General features: G+C 43.0%; 1 protein-coding gene across 1 annotated transcript in view; it reads left to right on the forward strand.

Moving 5' to 3' along the window:
- Window positions 1–16558, forward strand: part of LOC145397744 (zinc finger protein castor homolog 1-like) — a 479323-nt gene extending 462765 nt beyond the window's left edge. Inside the window, exons 5-18 of the mRNA XM_080270764.1 lie at window positions 1214–1394; window positions 1912–2110; window positions 2952–3168; window positions 3588–3772; window positions 3942–4712; window positions 5133–5330; window positions 5981–5995; window positions 6758–6965; window positions 7062–7174; window positions 9491–9726; window positions 11022–11245; window positions 13214–14510; window positions 14925–15148; window positions 16287–16558. Coding sequence (XP_080126890.1) covers window positions 1214–1394; window positions 1912–2110; window positions 2952–3168; window positions 3588–3772; window positions 3942–4712; window positions 5133–5330; window positions 5981–5995; window positions 6758–6965; window positions 7062–7174; window positions 9491–9726; window positions 11022–11245; window positions 13214–14510; window positions 14925–15148; window positions 16287–16558 — 4340 coding nt within the window. The remainder of the gene's footprint in view (window positions 1–1213; window positions 1395–1911; window positions 2111–2951; window positions 3169–3587; window positions 3773–3941; window positions 4713–5132; window positions 5331–5980; window positions 5996–6757; window positions 6966–7061; window positions 7175–9490; window positions 9727–11021; window positions 11246–13213; window positions 14511–14924; window positions 15149–16286) is intronic.
- Window positions 16559–19443: the final 2885 nt, after the last annotated feature.

Below are 19443 nucleotides of genomic sequence, written 5' to 3' on the forward strand. Positions count from 1 at the left end.
TAATACTACAACTTTTCATCCTTTCCAAGGCACTTCCTTTTGATTTCTATCATATTTTAGTGTTCATCTCTTGCTACAGCTCAGCATTCAAGATTAAGAGATGGTTATTATAGTCCAAGTTAAAGTAAAGAGAGTACAGTAGCATATAATGTGAAAGTTTCTGTCGTCGTGGAGTCTGTGTGCGTGATTCAGCAGGGAAGCCGCGGCGCCCCCGTGCTTCCCGTGGAGCGGCAGGCCTCCCCCGCCAGGACATCCTCAGTTAGCCCTGCAATTGATCGCGAGCTGCGGTTGCCACACCAGTCTCGCCCTTGGAGCCTGCGACCACAGGGGCGGAGAGCGGTGTGCCGGGCCCAGGTAGTGGTCATCCTCCTTCCTGCTCAGCGGAAGCTCGCCCACACGCCCGTCCCACACCCACCCGACACCAGCCACACATGCACAACACTCACTCACTTTTCTTCTGTCCGGTGAGACATGTTCCTTGGCAAGACCGGATCAGGAGGTTAAGTAGATAAATCTTGAAGTAACATTTTGAATTTCTGAAATACACATCTTCACAAATCAACGCTTCTTGTCAGTTTGTAAGATAACATACCCATTGTGACAACACATGAGTTTAAAATAGATAAGTCAGTGAGACACCTACACGCAATGTTTGACATGTGGAGTCTTAACTAAATGAAAATGTATGGCTCCAAGGAAGTGCGTTCCATGATACCAATAGTGAGGATAAAGACCCTCGCGTGTGAACGTCCTTGTGCCTGAGGAGAACAGCATCATGACAGTAATGAAGGAAACAATCGCCTCATTAGACAAGCAGCAAACACCTTCTCCTCTGTATCTTCCACTTTGTACTCAGGAAATAGTGTTTGACACTCAGTTACCATCGAGAGCTTGAACATCTTTATGATAACACTGAAAATATTTTAAAAGTGTTAAATGCTGTGCGTACTTCGCTGTGTTGTGCATATTGCAGAATGGACTTTAAAATAATTTAGCGTGTTCTAATAGAACTAACTAGAGCTGACAGATCCGACAACTCCGTTCTAGCAACACAACTACGTGTGACTATTTCATCTCCAATAGAAAATAATTTTCATTGTTTTTTTGTGACAGTTCAGTAGCTATAAGCAAATATTTCTCTTTTGCTACTTGTGGTCCCCCCCCCCCTCCATTATCTCCGTCTTGCTAACTGTGGCTGTGTTCCCCCCAGCAGTGACTCCTGGGTTAGCAGGACTGTCCCTGGTGGGATGCCCGACGTCCGTCTCGCTGCTGCCTGGAGGCATGGGTGTACGCGACCCCCTCGTCAAGCCTCAAGTCGACTACTCTCGATACGTCAAATCCTACAGTTCGGCCCTCGAATGTGGCAACATCTCTTGCAGGGAACATAACCTAAGGTAAAATGTATCTTCTTTTGTATACCTGCTTCCATACTTTCAGCCTTGCAACTACATACATCAATCTCATATTCCGGTTGTGAAAAATTAGGCACGGGAAAAAATAAAGGCTCTATGACCGTAGTCATAATTAGTGTATTGAAATATCCATGAGTATTACACACAACTGATTCCAAAGAAAAGGTTTTTGACTTCCAAAACCGAGAACAGAAAGAGCAGCTGAGATTAGATAAATTATTAGATAATCCTAATCCTTCTGGTTGGAAATAGATAGCCTGTTGTGTGCTTTATAAACCATAACGTTTGTCAAAGATACATCCAGTAAATGAAGTTTGGTTTTAAATCGTGGATGTATCTGTCTCCAATGCTGTATTATGTAAATAAGGGTGACCTTGCACCCATATCTCTAGATGCCAATGGCGATGCATAGATATAATTTAATGGTATAATTATGCTATTATCCTAGCCATAATGCAACATGCTAATTGATTATAAATAATCTTCCCCGACAATGCAGAGAGCATTTCCACTGCTTGGAGTGCAGCCAGAAGGTGTTCAGTAAGAAGGAGGAGATGATACGACACTTCAAGTGGCACAAAAAACGAGATGAGAGTTTGCAGCACGGGTTCATGCGCTACTCTCCTTCTGACGACTGCAGTGACCGCTTCTCCAACTGCTCCCACAATCGCAAACAAACACACTACCATTGTCTCAAGGTTAGTGGGACCCAGACTGCATGCCGTCTTGAATGGTAGGAGCTTCATCACTGATCATAAAGATACATACATACATACATACATACATACGTACATACACACATACCTACATAGGTGCCTTTACATACATAGATACATATACATACATAACCAAGTGCCATTACATACATACATACATACATACATACACACACACATACATACATACACAGGTGCCTTTACATACTTACATGCATATACATACATACATACATAGGTGCCTTTACATACATACATACATAGGTGCCTTTACAGACATACATACATACATAGGTGCCTTTACATACATACATACATACTCGGTACATCAGTGCCTTTACATACATACTGTACATACATACATAAATACATACATGCATACATACATACTGTACAGTAGACTGATGTGTTAATTTAAACATCTTGGTATGATGAAGTTAGACTAAGTCAAGTGTAATGGAAGAAATATATGTTTCCCTTAATATAAAAGTTCAACAGCGCAAGGTCATGCCTCTGTTGTTTTGACGTACTGTACCCCTCCCGACTTTGACAGTTCAGTAGCTGCATGGGTTGTATTTTAAGTAGCTTCCAAGATTTCATAACACTTCTTCCTTAACAGTTTATTGCATATCTTGATTCTGTTTGCAAGGCAGTGTTGCAAAGTATGTCTGTATTAAAACGATATATAAATAACATACGACAGAATGTCAAAGTTTGCGAAATAAATAGCTAATGAGCAGGTGCTATGAAGCCTCTTATGGCACATAGACTACGAGCTTCTGTAAGACTAGCATTGTGGCATGATAATACCGTGTGCCAACAGGAGGGATGCGACAAGGTGTACATCAGTACTTCGGATGTCCAAATGCACGCCAACTACCACCGCAAGGACTCCGCCATCATGCAGGAGGGCTTCCAGAGGTTCCGTGCTTCTGAGGACTGCAACCAACCTGCCTGCAGCTTTAGCGGCCAGCGCACCACACACTTCCACTGCATGAGGAGCGCTTGTAACTACACCTTTAAGAACAAGGCTGATATGGGTGAGTCTGACTTCTTGCCTGGTAGTTACCAATTACTTCAGTTTACATCTATATGGGTGCTGGAGAAGGACGCCTTCACGTGGTGGCACCGATATAACTTGTCGGCTCTGTTGCTTGGTTGTACAAGTGTTCCTCAACTCCTTTCCTATCCCCCAAATGGTGAACATTGTACTGCAGAAGATCAACTGAAACCGGCAGTTCACATTTCAGACCAGCTTGGGGCCATCAGTAAAAACATCTGTGTCTGTTACAATGCAGCATGATAAATGCATAAAAATCTTACCTGGTACAATTATCCATGACCTGTTTATATCTAAATTTAATTACAATGCAGTATATAAGATGCATGAAATACCGTAAGTATTAATTATCCAACTTCAAAAAGCTGCAAATACTATGAGGTACAATTACACCTACAGAGAAGCACAAGACTTATCACATAAAGGACGAGCAGCTGATAAAGGACGGTTTTAAAAAGTTCATGAAGCAGGAGGCATGTCCGTATGAGGGGTGCAAGTTCTCGATGGTAGTGAACCACATCCACTGCATCCGGCCAGACTGCAACTATGTCCTCCACTCATCAGGCCAGATCTTTGCTCACAAGGTACACCAGCATTTTCATAATGAACCAGATGATATGCGCATGAGTTTATTGTTTGTACAGTATCAGAATGTCACTATAAATTTCCCTGTGTGCAGTCAAATGTAAATTAATAAGTAAATTAGGAACGAGAATGAAAATATGATAAAACTGATGTTACTGTTGTTTATAGCGGAAGCATGAGCGGCAGGAACACGAAAGAGCCTACCGCAAGTACAAGCTGGCACAAACGATGCTGGGAGTGCCTGATGGACACCCTGCTCTGGCACCCCTTCTGCACGAGGCATTACGACCTCTGGCCGCCCTCGGAGGACCTATGGTTAATCCTTTGATGGGTCATTTAAGTGGCCCCTTGCCTGGTGCGCCCATGGGTCCTGTAGACCAAAGAAGTGAAGACTCATCATCTCCACAAGGATCAATCCCAACCCCTGGTCCACCCGGTCCTCTGACCCCAGGCTTGCAGCGGCCTCCTGGCCTGTTGATGGGAGGCTTCCCGTCTCCCGGCATGACAGAGTCCCAGCATCCTCTGGCTCGCCTGTTGGGAGTCACCCCGCCCTCTGCCCATGGTCTTTTCCCTGGGGGGTCAGTTACCAGCTCAGCCTCCACCCCTGCCTCGTCGTCCTCTGGCCCGGCCTCGCCTGTGGACTTGACCGTCAGTATGGGCGGTGAGGACCGTGACTGGGAGCGGTGGCTGAGATGCCACAGCCGTGACGAGCCATGTCGGGCTGGCTGTGACCTGTCGGGGATGGAACACTGGCACTGTGATGAATGTGAGACAGTGTTCCGCGGCCGTGAGAGTGCACGAGAACATGGGAGGGTGCACGAACAGCAGACAGTGATCACAGAAGAGCACTACACAAGAATATCCCAGTCTGAAGACCCACGCCCCTGCCCCCCAGATTGCCCCATCCAGGACCACGCAGACCATTACCACTGCAACTGGGTTAGTCCTTTTGTTTAACTTACATCTGACCATAGCTCCCGCATGGCCTTGTATTGTGTCGGGATAGTCAGCAGCACCGGGTGACTCAGAGACTAGATCTTAATGAAGGTCATAGGTGGTTCCCGGTAATAATAGTGTTTTATACAGAGTTGCAGTGTGCTTTCTGTTTCGTGCACATATTTGTGGTACTTTTTATTATTATTACTCATTCCCATAGATTTAACAAGTTTTACTGCCACGTTCCTCTGTTATATATGAATTTTTGCTTTTTGCTCTGCTGTAATCCTAAGTTTCATAGCTTTTATTATTCCTTACTTAAAGTGTGTTAATTACTGTGCAGTTACCGCTGCTACTAATTAAGGTTTGTGTTGAGTGTTGTGGTGACTAACCTTGTGGTGTGGTGTGCGTGTGTGTGTGTAGGAGGGGTGCGGCGAGGCGGTGTTGGCGGCGGGAGACAAGCCTTTCCGCCGCCTGGAACACTTCCGGATGCATGACTACGCACGGCGCCTGGCCCTGGCCGCTTCCCCGGGAGCCGGCGGGCACGTGGCCACCGTCACCACTATCGACGCCATGTTCAAGCGTAAGCGGGGACGGCCACCCAAAAACAGAGTCATTGAGGTGCGTCACTTGATACCACATTCTTCTTCTCTTGAGGCCGTATTCTTGTTAGCTTAGTAGGTATTCTACCACCTTTTCCTTAACGATTTATTTTGTATTGCATCTTTATTATGCTCTTGTATATGTCTTCCTGATACTGACATAGTTTACAATATTACCATACAAGAAAATGTTAAAGTGGCATATGCACACATCCACAGATTAGAAAGACGTGCTAAGAAGCCTACTTAACTAAACGATACGAACTTTTCTTTCATATTCTGAATGGCTTTGTAGATTTCGTAACGCTTCTCTCCTAGCGATTTAATCTATACAGTGCACCTCAATATCCTCTACATGTTACTGATGAAACTACGTCGACATTAATACGATATAAATAACATGCAAGAGTATTTCAAGGAACGATATGCAAAGTAAATCGATTAGGAAGAGGTGTTAAGAAGCCCTCCGTGTCACATACGGCCCTTGAGCTCATCATAAGTGTACAAAACATTACAGTGCAGGTCACCCAGAAGTTACATTTCAGTGCTGGTAATCTCGACCTGCCCTAAGTAATTAGTCCATCTATACAACTTAATATAATTGCACACATTTACCCTGTCATACGTAAAGCAAATATTTGACTTAGTTTTGTTTCCTGTTACTTGCAGGTGTGGAATGACTACGTAAGTTAGAGTGACATTTGTTCCGCTAACTCACTCACACGGCTCACTAATCGTATCGTAGTACTGTTACCCTAATGCTTGCGAGTTTTCATTGATATTTAATTCTGTATTACATAAAATACTCTCTCTCTCTCTCTCTCTCTCTCTCTCTCTCTCTCTCTCTCAACCTTGTAACGTGAATTCAGCTTACTTGTTCAATTATCAGTGTACGCAGCTTAATGCTTTACTGACACAAGCACCCTCGCTGCAACATCCCAGATATATTAGTATGAGAAAGAGACTGTGCATAGACATAATTTTTAATACACATTCAAACTGCAATACAAATTACTTTTTACTGTGAGCATTTATCAGATATCCTACGCAGCACCACCATCCTCCCACTTATTTTTCTCTCTCTCCCAGTCATAAATAATGTTTTTCCCGATCACATAAGCACATTTGTTCATAAGTGAATGTATGCTAAGTAGACTATAGCCTTTTTTATGTCCTTCACTACAGGGGTGCTCTTCCAAATTAATTAAAGTAGTTAGGACAACTTGCCTAGCCCCGGGCTCCTACTCTCTTCATGGGGGAACACAGGATTCGATGATGATGATGTTAGGAGGTAGCAAAATTTAGTAGTAAATTGTCCGTCACCGGATTCCAAGAACGAAAGTGATAACATTATCATCCTTCTCAACTGTTTTTATGTTATCATTCAGGTAGTGAATATGCGATCTCAGCCTACTGTCCAGCTAACAAGAGCTTTTTATATTCCAGCTTCCGGGCTCCAGCGGTCATGACTCTCCGCAGGTCATGTTCACCAGCTACAAGCTACCCAAGAGCTCGCCCCCTCCCCCAGTACCAGTGGGCATGCCTCTAGGCCCCCACCCCATGACACCTCTTGGTCACCTGGCTCAGTTAGGGCGTGACACTTCCCCTCCAAGAATGGCACCACCCTTCACCACCAGCAGTAGCTGTACCACCAACAGCGGCTTCAGTGCCAACAGCAATTTCAACAACAATAACGTGGGCCCTAACTACAACTTCCCCAGCACCTACAGCTGCAGCACAACGAGTAACTGCAGCACAAGTACCACCTGCTCCACGGGAGGGCAGTCAACCACCTCAGGCAGCCCCCAGCCCGTGCTGTTGCCGCGCACGGGGCCACTCCTCGCCAACCCGCTCCAACCACAGGTCAGCAAAATCACACACTTTAACAACTCATTCCCATCACGTATCTAGGAGGATCCGATGGTGCAGTGGTAGCGTATCAAGCCCACAAGAATATCTCTAGTTCAGTTCTTGGGTCACTCAGACAAAGTTTGTTTCCCTTTGTCTCTCGTCATCAAGCAGTGCAATCAGTGACCTGAATGTAAATCTGATTGTTGTGTGTCGTATTTATAGGGAGGTTTACCTAACCGGAACTTTACACTAATTACCTGGCTGAACGACCCTATTGCAGTTGATAGACATTAATCCCAGACCATCATCTTTGACATATTTTATGTTTTTGTTGCCACCACCAGATTGTTTCATTAAGTTTTTCATGACTTCTGAAAGTGAAGGAGTTGGACACAGCCTACATGAACCTCTTCACTACTGGAGGTCTGTCCTAAGTTGAATAAAATCGTTGATAATAAAACTCAAAAACATTTAATCGAATGGAGGGTGGGGTGTTTCATAAGCAATACCAACTCAGTTTGATGAGTTTCATGAATTTCATCATTACGTCATAGGAAAAAAAGTGTCTTTCATGTGCATGCTTATGTGCCCCAGGCGGAACTACAACGAGTACTAGATTTCTAAAAAAGAATTCAGCCTGCAGTGCACGATAATAATAATTATAAAAATAAACGTTTTAAAAATCCTCTCTCTCTCTCTCTCTCTCTCTCTCTCTCTCTCTCTCTCTCTCTCTTACAATCGTGATCATACTTGCCGTGGTGGTCGCAAACGATGTTCAAAAGCACTGTTTCCATATTTCTGTCATATTCTGAATTATACTATATATATATATATATATATATATATATATATATATATATATATATATATATATATATATATATATATATATATATATATATATATAATAAATCACCTCTTTAGATTGCAATTTGCTTTGTACTTCATATGGCAATTTAACCCTTTCACTGTAAGGATATCTTTTGTTTGAACCAAATTGTCTGATGTTATCCTATGTAGAAATCATAGGTGTGCATCCCGCAAAAAAGTATGGCACCTTTTACAACACTTACAGTTTTAAAATGTTGACGCGGGGCCACCCTGTGATCGTTGTGCAATTATTAATCTTGGTATTAGTCCCCTAAAAATAGATCAAATGACACACTGAGTGACGTCTTATAGTCTAAGATATCATCATAATAAATCCGTCCGTGTCAGAAAAATATGCTCAGTTTCCTAACCATCGAGCCCCCAACAGTGCAATACGTTATTTGAGGAGTGTAGTAGTAGTAGTTTTTGTTATAGCCCGAGGTTCACTGAAATATGACCTCGGTGGACTGCAGGCTGAAGTTCCCCTCCTCCTGCAGTCCACATCCTCGTTTTTGAGGACAGGGAGAGTACTAAGGGACGCTTGTATAACTGAACAATGGAGTCAGCCAGCTGCATCGGTGCCACCACTTAAAGGCGTTCCTCTCCAGCACAGTACACGTAAGAGTTAGAGATACCTGAGGTAGTTTTTGAAGCCTTTGAGTGCTAGGATTTTTCTCCATTGATTGAAACATTCTGGTGTTAACCTGAATAAAGTAACCAAATTTACCAGCCGTAGTGATAGAGTTAAGGATGCAGCGAGCGAGATCATTATACTCAGCCGAAATTATGTGTGTAAAACTCGTTTCATATGGCTCCACGACTGAGGAGCGCCAAAACTTTTTCTTCTCTGCTGTTGAACGAGTGGTGGCATGTCAACCCATTTTTTATTTTTTTTTTACTATCATGAAAATTGTCTTTCAGGGGTACGAGACTCTTTCCCAAGAGAAGCCAAACATAGCCGAGAAAAATAAATAAATAAATAAATAAACATAAGAGTAGAACGCCAACACTTTTTTCCCCTTAGCTGTTAGGCCAATCATGAGACTGCCTATTCGAAACTGTCATGAAAACTTTCTTCCACTGGTACGAGTCATTCCTCCCCCCCCCCCTCAGTAAAAGAAAAAAAACAAACCACATTTAGCCGGAAGTAAAAAATGCAACCATGCTCGCTTGATCACGGTCCATACCTGTAGTGTGAATGCTTATTTCTTGATTTCCTAACTGAAATTCAAGATTAAAAGCCCAATGGAGCTCATGTGCAAGAAAAATATTTCTGAACATAACCGACTTAGAGCAAGATGACTTCATTTTAACTTTACGATCTCGCCCGATTTTTTTTTTTCCCCTTTATCTTTACTACTATTCTCACGAGATCACGCTTCTGTCGTGTGTGTTATTGAAATTATTTTTGTGTTAAGTAAAAGTCAGTGTGTAAATCCACATGTTTGACAACTGCAGGCGGAGATTGTGGATGGCTTCTACCCGTGGGCCGAGGGTGTACCATGTCCTGACCAGCTGTGTCCCCTGCTTGGCCGCCACCACTACCACTGCGCCCACCCCCGCTGTCTCTACGTCACCACCCACGCCGATGTCCTTCCTCTCCACGCTCACGACTTCCACGAGAACATGCCCATTCCAGAGGGCTTCATTGCCATCGACCGCAACATAGATTGTCGCTCACCCAACTGTCAAAGGTAAGAGTTGCATTTTTTTTTTTTAACTGTCCACTTGACTTTTATGCTTGGCCGACTACGTCTTTGTAGCCTAGTATTTTTTCAGTTATAATAAATAAACAATAATGCCTTATCATATTCTGAGTTTTCATAATGACCATGCTGTTGCCTGTGGAATCCATGTAACCTTTTAATTTGTAATGTCCCATTTAAGGCCATTTCCTTATTGGTAAATTAACAAAATGCTGGAAACGGCGTATCTCTAGGGATTTCATGAGCAAAAGGGAACGTTGCTCAGAGTGGCACTGACCTTTACACTTTTGCTGGATCATGCATCGCCAGAACAAGCTGACTGCTATGAACAAGTAGATAGACGTTTGTGTTATGCTTTATTGAAGTTGGCTTCCAGCCCAATAATATTTTAATGCCCCTCACTGGGATCGAACCTTGCACCACATCTTTTCTTCCTGATGAGGAATGCTTTCGGCCGTCCAGCCAGAACACTCACAGCTCTATTTACTTTAAGGTGGGGTTCCCTCATTGCAGGGTCTCTCACTTGTTTATATGCCCCATGACTGGTCAAGCACATTCCATCACAGAAGATGCTACAGGTCAGGAAATGAAACGTAGAAGGACATCACTTGCTATAAAGTGAATGGGACATTAGGAGAACATGGCTCACCCACTTTAGGAGAAGTGAACAGTGAAGGAAATGGCTATTGTAGGCAGTCTGACACAAAAGCTTTCGCCTCTTTGTTTAAATCATGAGTAGCGCAGGTCATTGTCACGCAGCGGGTGGGGAATGAACTCTTAAATTTTTCACCATTACCGATAATTCACTTCTCTGATCAGTTCCCTTGTTCTGAATGTGTATGCATGTTATAACATGCAACCTCTATGCATGAGCATACTGCAGAGTTACAAATATAATTCCCGTTTGAAGCTGCAGTAAACATTACTTCATAATTGAATACTCTATTATTCTGATGATTATGAGGAACAAGCCACACGAGAAAAAATACATAAAACATTATGTCCTCCTATAGTTTCTTTTTTTTTTTTTTAAATGAAAGAACAGGATATGCACATGTATTGGTTTATTGGTTGTCTTTGAATTATTCTTCATTTACTAGTGTGTACTGTATGTACGAGCAGAAGGGAAAGTATCCAGCAGTAACTGGAAACATTTAACAATTCCGTGATGTAGTGTTATCTTTTCTTTTAAGCAGATCAGTTCATTATATTTTTTAAACCACTGATTTACCTCTCCTCCTCCTTCCTCTTTTCTCTCTCTGACCTGATCTCACCTTCCACAGCAACAAGGTAAACAAGCACTTCCACTGCACCAAGTGTGGCTTCTCCTTCTTACGCTACCAAACGCTGGAGTCCCACGCAGAGAAGCACCAGCAGGAGGAAGAGAGTGGCGCCCCACACGGTCTCGGCCCTCAGTCACCAATCTTCCTGAAGAAGCCCCGTCCAGACAGCCCAATGGACACTCCCACCGCTGGAGGAGAATGCGAATCACCAGGCAAATCCCAAGGTTAGTATAGAAGAAGGATTCCCAAGATGTCACAGTATGGTGGGAGGAACAAGATATGATGCACATTCCTAATCATCATCATGATCTCTTTTTCCTACCTAAGGATGGAGTGAGGTAGGGTCCAGAAAGCAAGAAAAGAGAAAGCATAAATGAGGGAGAACTTTGAACGGCATGCCTAGTGAAGTGGGCCAGACACTGACTCACCATTCAAGCCCCGGAGTCCTGGCTTCACCTCATAGGCTTAACCCGCTGCCCTCAGTTTTTTTTTTTTTTCTTTATAGATAAACTGAAATTCTCATAACAGTTACAAGCACTAAGAATAATCCTCATCCTTACATCTTTGGCACAAGTTGAGATGAAGTTAATGAAAGCTACAGTAGCCTGCAACTATTACTTTCAGGAGAGGTGGACAGATGTGGAAAATCAGTGTATGAGAAACCAAGGTATGTAGGCTGAAGAGGCTGGAGAACTGACACATGAAAGAGATGCTAGGATAAGTACAAGTATGTATGGAGAAGCAAGCGACCGACATTATGCACACTTTGTTTAACTTGATGGCGGAATTGCTTAGCCTGGCCGGAATGGGTGAAAAGGATATATAATGATTTATAGATAGCTAGATGGATAGTTTCATGGATCCATTGATAGATGGATACGTAGATATAGATGTGGGTGGATGGGTGGGTGTGATTAGGCCTGTGAGGTGAAATTTTGGGTCTGGGGGATTAAATGATGCTTGAACAATAGTGTGACCCATTTCACTGCCCCTGCCGTGAATAGCTCTCCAGCTTTTCGTACAATTTCTTTCTTTGTTTTCGGATCCTATTGCACTCGGCGTCCATAGGTAAGGAAAAGTCAGGATTATTATTATTATTATTATTATTGTTATTATTATTATTATTATTATTATTGTTTCATCTTTTTTTTTTATGTCGAAGAGAGGCAAGCTTATAGTTGGACCAGTTAAATCTTTGGAAGGACCATTCTTGTTCTCTCGTGTTTATAATGTCCGTTTGTTAGTATCGTCAAAGAATAATGTTATACTTTACTCCTAATGAATCTTTGCTTAAGAATATTGTGTTATTCCACTGTTACAATGTAATTTTGTAGTGTTGTCATAAAAAGACTTTGTAGTTACTTGTAGAGAAGTTATATATATTAGACTTGTGGACGAGCGGTTGTTATACTTGAGTAGCTTTGTAAGTAGATAATCTTCTTTCCCATTTGTCATTCAATGACAAGGAGAGGTAAAGAATAGTATGGGACTATTTTTATTTGTCTTGGAAATATTAACAAGTCTCTCACACAGAGCGAAGTATAAAGTAGAGTCCCGCTATCTCTCTCTCTCTCTCTCTGTCTCCCAAGTTGCTAAGCCCTTCTCCCTACGACCTGCCTGTTCTATGGCTAGCCTCCATGTGAGCTCTCTTTCCTAAATTCTGGTGTAGCAGGAGTTGTGTCACGTGTGTTCCCTGTGGTTGGAAAGTTCTAGAAGCCTGTGTGTGAGTATGTGTGTATGTGTGTGTATGGTCACGAGGCGCTGTCGTGTGCCATTAAAGCATTCCTTGAGTTAAGAGTGTGTAAGCATGTTTAGCATTGCTCGATTCTCGCAGACACAGTACCTTCTCATCATCTGACTTCCTGCTTCTATCTGTCTCTCTATCTATCTATTTATCTATCTATCTATTATGATTTGTAATTATAATATGGAGTCCTAACAGTGTGCGTCATGATGAAACCTTTAACCAGTAACCGTGCATTAGTGTGTGTGTGTGTGTGTGTGTGTGTGTGTGTGTGTGTGTGTGTGTGTGTGTGTGTGTGTATTAGTCTGTCTCTGTCTCTGTCTATCTGTCTATTTATCTGCCTCTTTTTATCTGATCTAATTAGGTATACGGATAGATATAACGTTTGTTTACAGTTTTCGAGGTACTTATATCAGGTTATCAAGCTTCAGGTTACACTGACATGTAGATCTTTCCCCTCCAGTGGTCAAGTCGGCAGGGATCTTCTACCCACTGTCACCCTTCCCAACTTCAAATCCAGCTAGTCTCAGACCGTCATCAGCCTCTCGAGGAGAAGCCGGTGCTTTAGTAACGCCCATTCCACCCTCGACACGCCCACAAAACTCCACAACGTACACACTGCCGGTGTCTGGAAGTCTAACCATCACGGCCACCCGGCGTTCACCAGTTCCTCCAGTTATGCATTCGCCCATTCGTGACCAAATGGAACATAATGAATCAGAGGATCGCCAGGAAACCGATGGGGATTCTCCTCATTCCCATAGCCAGCAGGGAGATCCATACTCTGCCCACATGATGCAGACACTCAACAGAGACCAACCACCCCTCCCAGCAGCAGCAGCGGCGGCGGCGGTAGCAGCCTTGGGACCAGACTGGTTTAATCCAGAACGGCATCCACAATATGGCCCCGAGTACTCTTGTGGCAGACCGTTTTGTAAACTGAAAAAGAAAGATCACTATCATTGTCATATCTGTAATCAGGCCTTTAGTGAGCAGGAAAAGTTAAAGCCTCATCTCCTGAAACATGCCACTTGTGTACCTATGAACCCTGGAGGGTTCTCTGCAGGAGAAGAAGAGGTAGAGGGAAGTACAGAACAGGGAGAGGATGAAGAAGGAAATGTTCAGGTCAAATCAGAAAACAGCAATGACCGTCCCAGCAGTCCAAGAAGTCCTAGCAGTGCAATTAGCAGCTGCTTTCCATGCACGACACCCAGCATCTCCACCAGCAACCCTAGACCACTCGGTATTAACAGCATTCCCAGTAGCCTGAGTGGGCCCCCAACGACACCTCAGTTCCCTCATGTTTATACACAGGCCACAAGCTTTCCTGGCCTTCCCTCTCCATTTGGTCCACAGTTTGGTATGGCAGGAATGTTCCCCGGAAGTCTACCTCGCTTACTGCCACCAGCTGCATGGCAAGTTCATCCAACATTAGCAGCGATGGCCCACCAAGGTCTGATGTTCCCCGGCATGCGACCTAATGGAGACCTGAGTCACAGATCACCTGGTCCAGGAGGGTTGCCAGGTGTAACTCCAGGCCTCAGTGGTGCAGGTCCTCCTGGCCCTGGCCCAGAGCCAAATCCTCTTTTGTCCTCATCTTTCGGTCCATCACCCCACTTAGCCATGCTGGGCAAGAGGCTTGGGGCCGATGATTTTAATTCACAGGAAGCTAAGAAAATCAGATCTAATCACTCCATTCGGCTACTAAAAGATGAGCCAGTGCCAGAGGGCTATATTCGATTTAGGTAAGAACTACCACAAGTACACATTCGGTTAAAAACAATCTCCGTAAGGGGGAAATTTTCTTTCTTATCATAAATGAAACTTTTAACCATATTATTAACATTTATGTTGCTGACAGTGCAAAATATTCAAATCTATACAGGTCGTTATTTATATTTTAATCATACGAAATTTAATGTAAGTCAACCACAAAACTGATTACGGTACCTTATTACACACAACATTATGAACATAATCTGACACTATGATGATAAATTTCTTGCTTATGTTAAAAGTTTACCATTTTGCTATAGCAATGCTTACGTTGTTGAAATGCACGATGTACACACCGATGCAGTTTGCTAATCATACTTTATCATAACTCAGACCAAAAAAAAAAAAAAATCTTGTATCTACTGTTCTCCACAATTCTTCAGATTCAACGAGGACTGCCAATATCCTCATTGTGGATACAGAGAGCACCAGACCCACTTCCACTGCATGAGGAAGGACTGTGGTTACTCCTTTTGTGACAAAACCCGCTTTGTGCAACACACTGCCCGGCACGAGCGTCTGGACACTCTGATGGGGGGAGACTTCAACCAGTTTCGATCTAATGTTTCCTGTGGTCGTCCAGATTGTGTATACGCCTCAATGATAGGTGAGTTTTCCTATTATTGTTACTGTTATTATTAATATTATTTTTGTTATTATTATTATTATTATTATTATTATTATTATTATTATTATTATTTGGGGACGCTCATCATCCACTCACTCGATATAGTGCTGCTCTCAGGTGACTGCCCTTTTCTTTCTTCCTTCCTTGTTTCCTTCCGTCCTATTCTGTCTTTCTTTCCTTCATTCTTTCCTCTTCCTTATGCCTACTGGTGACTGTACACTCCCTCTTTTGTCCTTTTTCCTTTATCTTTCCTCTTCCTTCTGCCTATGGGTGACTCTACACTGAGTGACAAGCCAAATGGTTTCCTGTACACCAGGAAACCGTTTACTACACTGGGTGGTAACCATATAACCAAATCATGGCGCCAGGTGGTTTTGTGGGTAATTAAGGCGCTCCAGTCGGATTGAGCCTGTGCAGGTTTATGTCCAAGGGGTGGTTGGGGTTTATTGCTCATGTAATGCCACTTAGGAATGAGTGAGGCTGGTCACTCTCATATTAAATGTCAGGACCAGTTTGCCTAGCCCTGGGCTCCTACGCCCCTCAAGGGGCAGCACAGGATTATATTATTATTATTATTATTATTATTATTATTATTATTATTATTATTATTACTACTACTTAATATAATGACCTTCAAGGCTGTCAAGTTCTGTGAACCCTACCTAACAGAAATGTTATCTGCTGTTGCTGCACATTTTGGAAATATTTTGCATAGTAATTATGCCCACCTACATCTTCAGGAGCCAAGGGCAGTAAGGGAGTATCCTTTTCCTTTAAGGCCCTTTTTTTTATACATCATCCAGACTATTTAGTTTCCCATATCTATGAAAACACTTCATCGCTGCAGTTATTTAAGAAACAACTCGAATCTTTTTTCTCAAGGTCTTATGATCCAGTTGATGGTGTTGTGAGAGTTGATCATAAAGGTTATTAGGAACCAATGTCCTGATGCAGTACTGCATATTAATGGATAGTCATGCCATCATTTAGAAGTGCTAGTGAATTCTTTTGCAAAACTGACACTTTTGGGAAACAAAGATTAGCCATTGTTGGGTGATTATTATTGAGATAAAGATAATGCATATTTATAAACACATATTTCCTCTCTTCCCAACAGGGCAACAGCAAAACAAAGCCTCACACTTTCATTGCCTTAAGTGTGAATTTGTTTGCACGGACACAAACAAAGTGGTTGCACATCGCAGGCAGCATCAGAAGCGAGATTCCATCAATGCTGCGGGTTTCGAGAAGTTCACACCATCCCAGCCCTGTGGTATCCAAGGGTGTAACCACAACCAAAAGCAAACACACTACCATTGCCTTAAGTGCCAGTACTCAGTCCTTGGCCTCAGCCAGATGTCAGCGCACAGATTCCGACATCTTGAATGAAATTTCTTCGGGGAGTAATCTCCGGAGAGGCTCCCCCCTGCACTGCTCTGAGCGTGTGCAGGACCTAGAAAAACGCGTTAATGATGTAAAGCAAATGTCCTTCCCAGCTACTCTGAGAGGTAGCGGCGACTGGCGACATCAGCCTTATTGGGCACGTTTTAGAGCCCAGCACTTCAACACGAGGGAGCTACATCTTGTAGCTTTGTACTATAGTGTATGTGTTATTGTTAGCCTTACATATCATTGTAACATACCAAGTGGTGTAGTTGTTATACTTTTTACTGTAACTTTTATCCAGTTTTTGCTAAAGAAATTAAATTCAATGGACGAAACAGCCGCTGGATAAAATAAGTGAAACTTCCGTATAGCACAGAAAGATGGCAGTTCAACTCCGCAGTGTCAAGAGTGCTGTGGTAGCTATAGTGAACCTTAGAGTCATGGGCAGTAATGGGCATACCAACATAGAACCATGTTTGCTGACACCGCCTCCTACCTGTTGCCCTCCAAATCTTGACGTCATTTATGTTACTGCACCGATTATGTAAAAAGTTATATAGCCTTGACTATTATTTGCCAGTGTATGTGATGTGCCTGGTATACAATACCGGAACAAGAAGCCTCAGACCCTATTGAAACCCGAGTGCCTTGTTGAAGGTTAAACAACAGTGTCTTTATACTAGTGTCTTACTGTAGGTTGGTGTGGAGCAGCCATCGTGGTGCCAGGCTCCACCCCGCCCCTCCTCACCTCACTCTCCTCCTACACTCCACCACACCAAGCTCTGCTGATTATGTTTTATGTTATATTTATTCTTTAGTGTTACCAAATATTAGTGCCAAGTATTTCGTACTCATTCAGTTATTTAATGTAGTGCCAAACAATTTCTAATAATTTTCGTTTATTGGTGGCTAAGACCATGCCAATATTAATAACATTTTCTTTTGTTCTAAGAATACTTATGATATACTGTATATCACTTACTTGCGATTTTCTGCATATTAAAATCACGACACTTGCAGTGTCAAGCTGGAAGTGGCAGGACCAGAAGGGTTAATGTATGATTTGTGATGGAGAGCCACTGTGTATTAACAGCCTCGCTACACTGGAAAAATGCCGAATCAATAGTACGTTATCAGTTATTTCAGCACATTCCATAGTGTGCATGTGGTAACTGGTAATGGAGCATTACAAGGCCAGTGATGGTGCAGCACGAGGTGAGCACTGCAGGCCGGCCGGAAGGCGTGGTATGGCAATGGCCAGGTGGTCTGCTGCCCAGCCAACCCTACTTGCCCACCAAGGTTCAGGGTAGTGATGAGGACTCCTCAATGAATGGCAGGCCGCTCGGCCTCTAAGCAGTAGTGTCTTGTTTGCTGTGATTTAGAAATGTAGAGTTAGGATGATATGGACGAGAGAAGTTAGTGTGAGCAGGGAGACAGCCAGAGGCGAGCCAGTCCTGTGCTGCGCCACCTCCTCACCTCGATCACTTCATAACACTATGACAAATTATTATTTATATTATTATATTCACATTTTTTTGCTTGCATCTTTTTGTTTGCATAGAATATGTGTGTAGTGATGAGTGTGGAGGGACATGTGGAGGGGGTGCAGTGGTGGCGGCGGGAGCAGGGCACGGCGACCCGGCTGCTATACTCTCTCTTTCTGGACGGTGCACCGCCTGCTAGCCTCAGTTTCAGCTCACTCAGCACTGCTGATGCATTTATGTACAGCTCTATTTATTAGTGTGGTGGTCCCGGTGGTGGCGTCCACAAGTGAGGGTGGCCCAATGATCTGCCAATCTCCCATGCCTTGCCTTACATTGATTGTAATCAGGCTGTATTGTAAGGAATTAGTCAACCTGTCTGCCACTCCGTAGGCAGAGTACAATGTCCTTCAAGACCTCAGCAATCATTACAACAGTGGCAGCAGGTGGGTATGTGGGAGGCAGTGAATGGAGACTGAAATTTCTCACGGCTGCCTTATGCCGGGACCCCGCCTCCTCACCATCCGGGGGAAATTACTCCAATAAAGTGATATGTTAATGTGCTAGTTTCTTTGTTGTCCTTTCAAGGGTACCTGATATGCTACGTTTACATTAACTTACAAAATGCTTAGCATCACAAAAACTTAAGGCATAAACTTCATCATATAACCACAACTCTGTCTATGGCAGGTAGTTACAGCCATTTTCAGTGAACCGGTATATCTACAGAAAGAACTGTAGATTGCAATAACTATAATGGCATTGGCATGTCAACAAAACAGAAATTTTACCTCTGCTCACAGAATCAGCTGAATGAAACAAGATAATCATGGCAGCTATTCCACAAGTATCCGTAGCTATCACTGTATATGCTGTAGCCTGTTAGCAAGTAAAGAAACGTATTATGGCATTTCAGATCTTTTCTTGTTACTCTTTGTGCTCCTCTGAGACTGAAGGTAGACCACGACAAGTAAAGCCTGACAAATGCAGGCTAAAAAACTATCGGTGACACAGTCGAACAATAATTCAAGGACAAACGAGGTCAACCACTTGACTCTGGCAAAGTAACATCCACACAAGACCACATAAAAATGAGGGAATGATGCTGAGTAGTATATGTATTTTCTTTATAGGCCATTATTGTACAAGTCCCAGCACTAGGAAACGATGTCAACGAAGGCCAACAATAGTGAGTAAAATATGTCAGTTAAACATTAATCGGGAAATACAGAACGGAAAAGAAAAATAAATGACACAGTAGATAATAATATAAGGCAACGCAACATAAGCGGATTCACACGAAAATACGTAGGGGTGAAGAGTGGAAATGATATATTAAAACAAATGTTCGGGTAACATGGAGTCAGTGGCTAAGAAAATTAAGAGTGAGTGAGATTGTCCAAAACA

The sequence above is a fragment of the Coenobita brevimanus genome, chromosome 43 (assembly GCF_032717465.1).
Source record: "Coenobita brevimanus isolate Jiangsu-jjx chromosome 43, ASM3271746v2, whole genome shotgun sequence".
NCBI classification, from domain to species: Eukaryota; Metazoa; Arthropoda; class Malacostraca; order Decapoda; family Coenobitidae; genus Coenobita; species Coenobita brevimanus.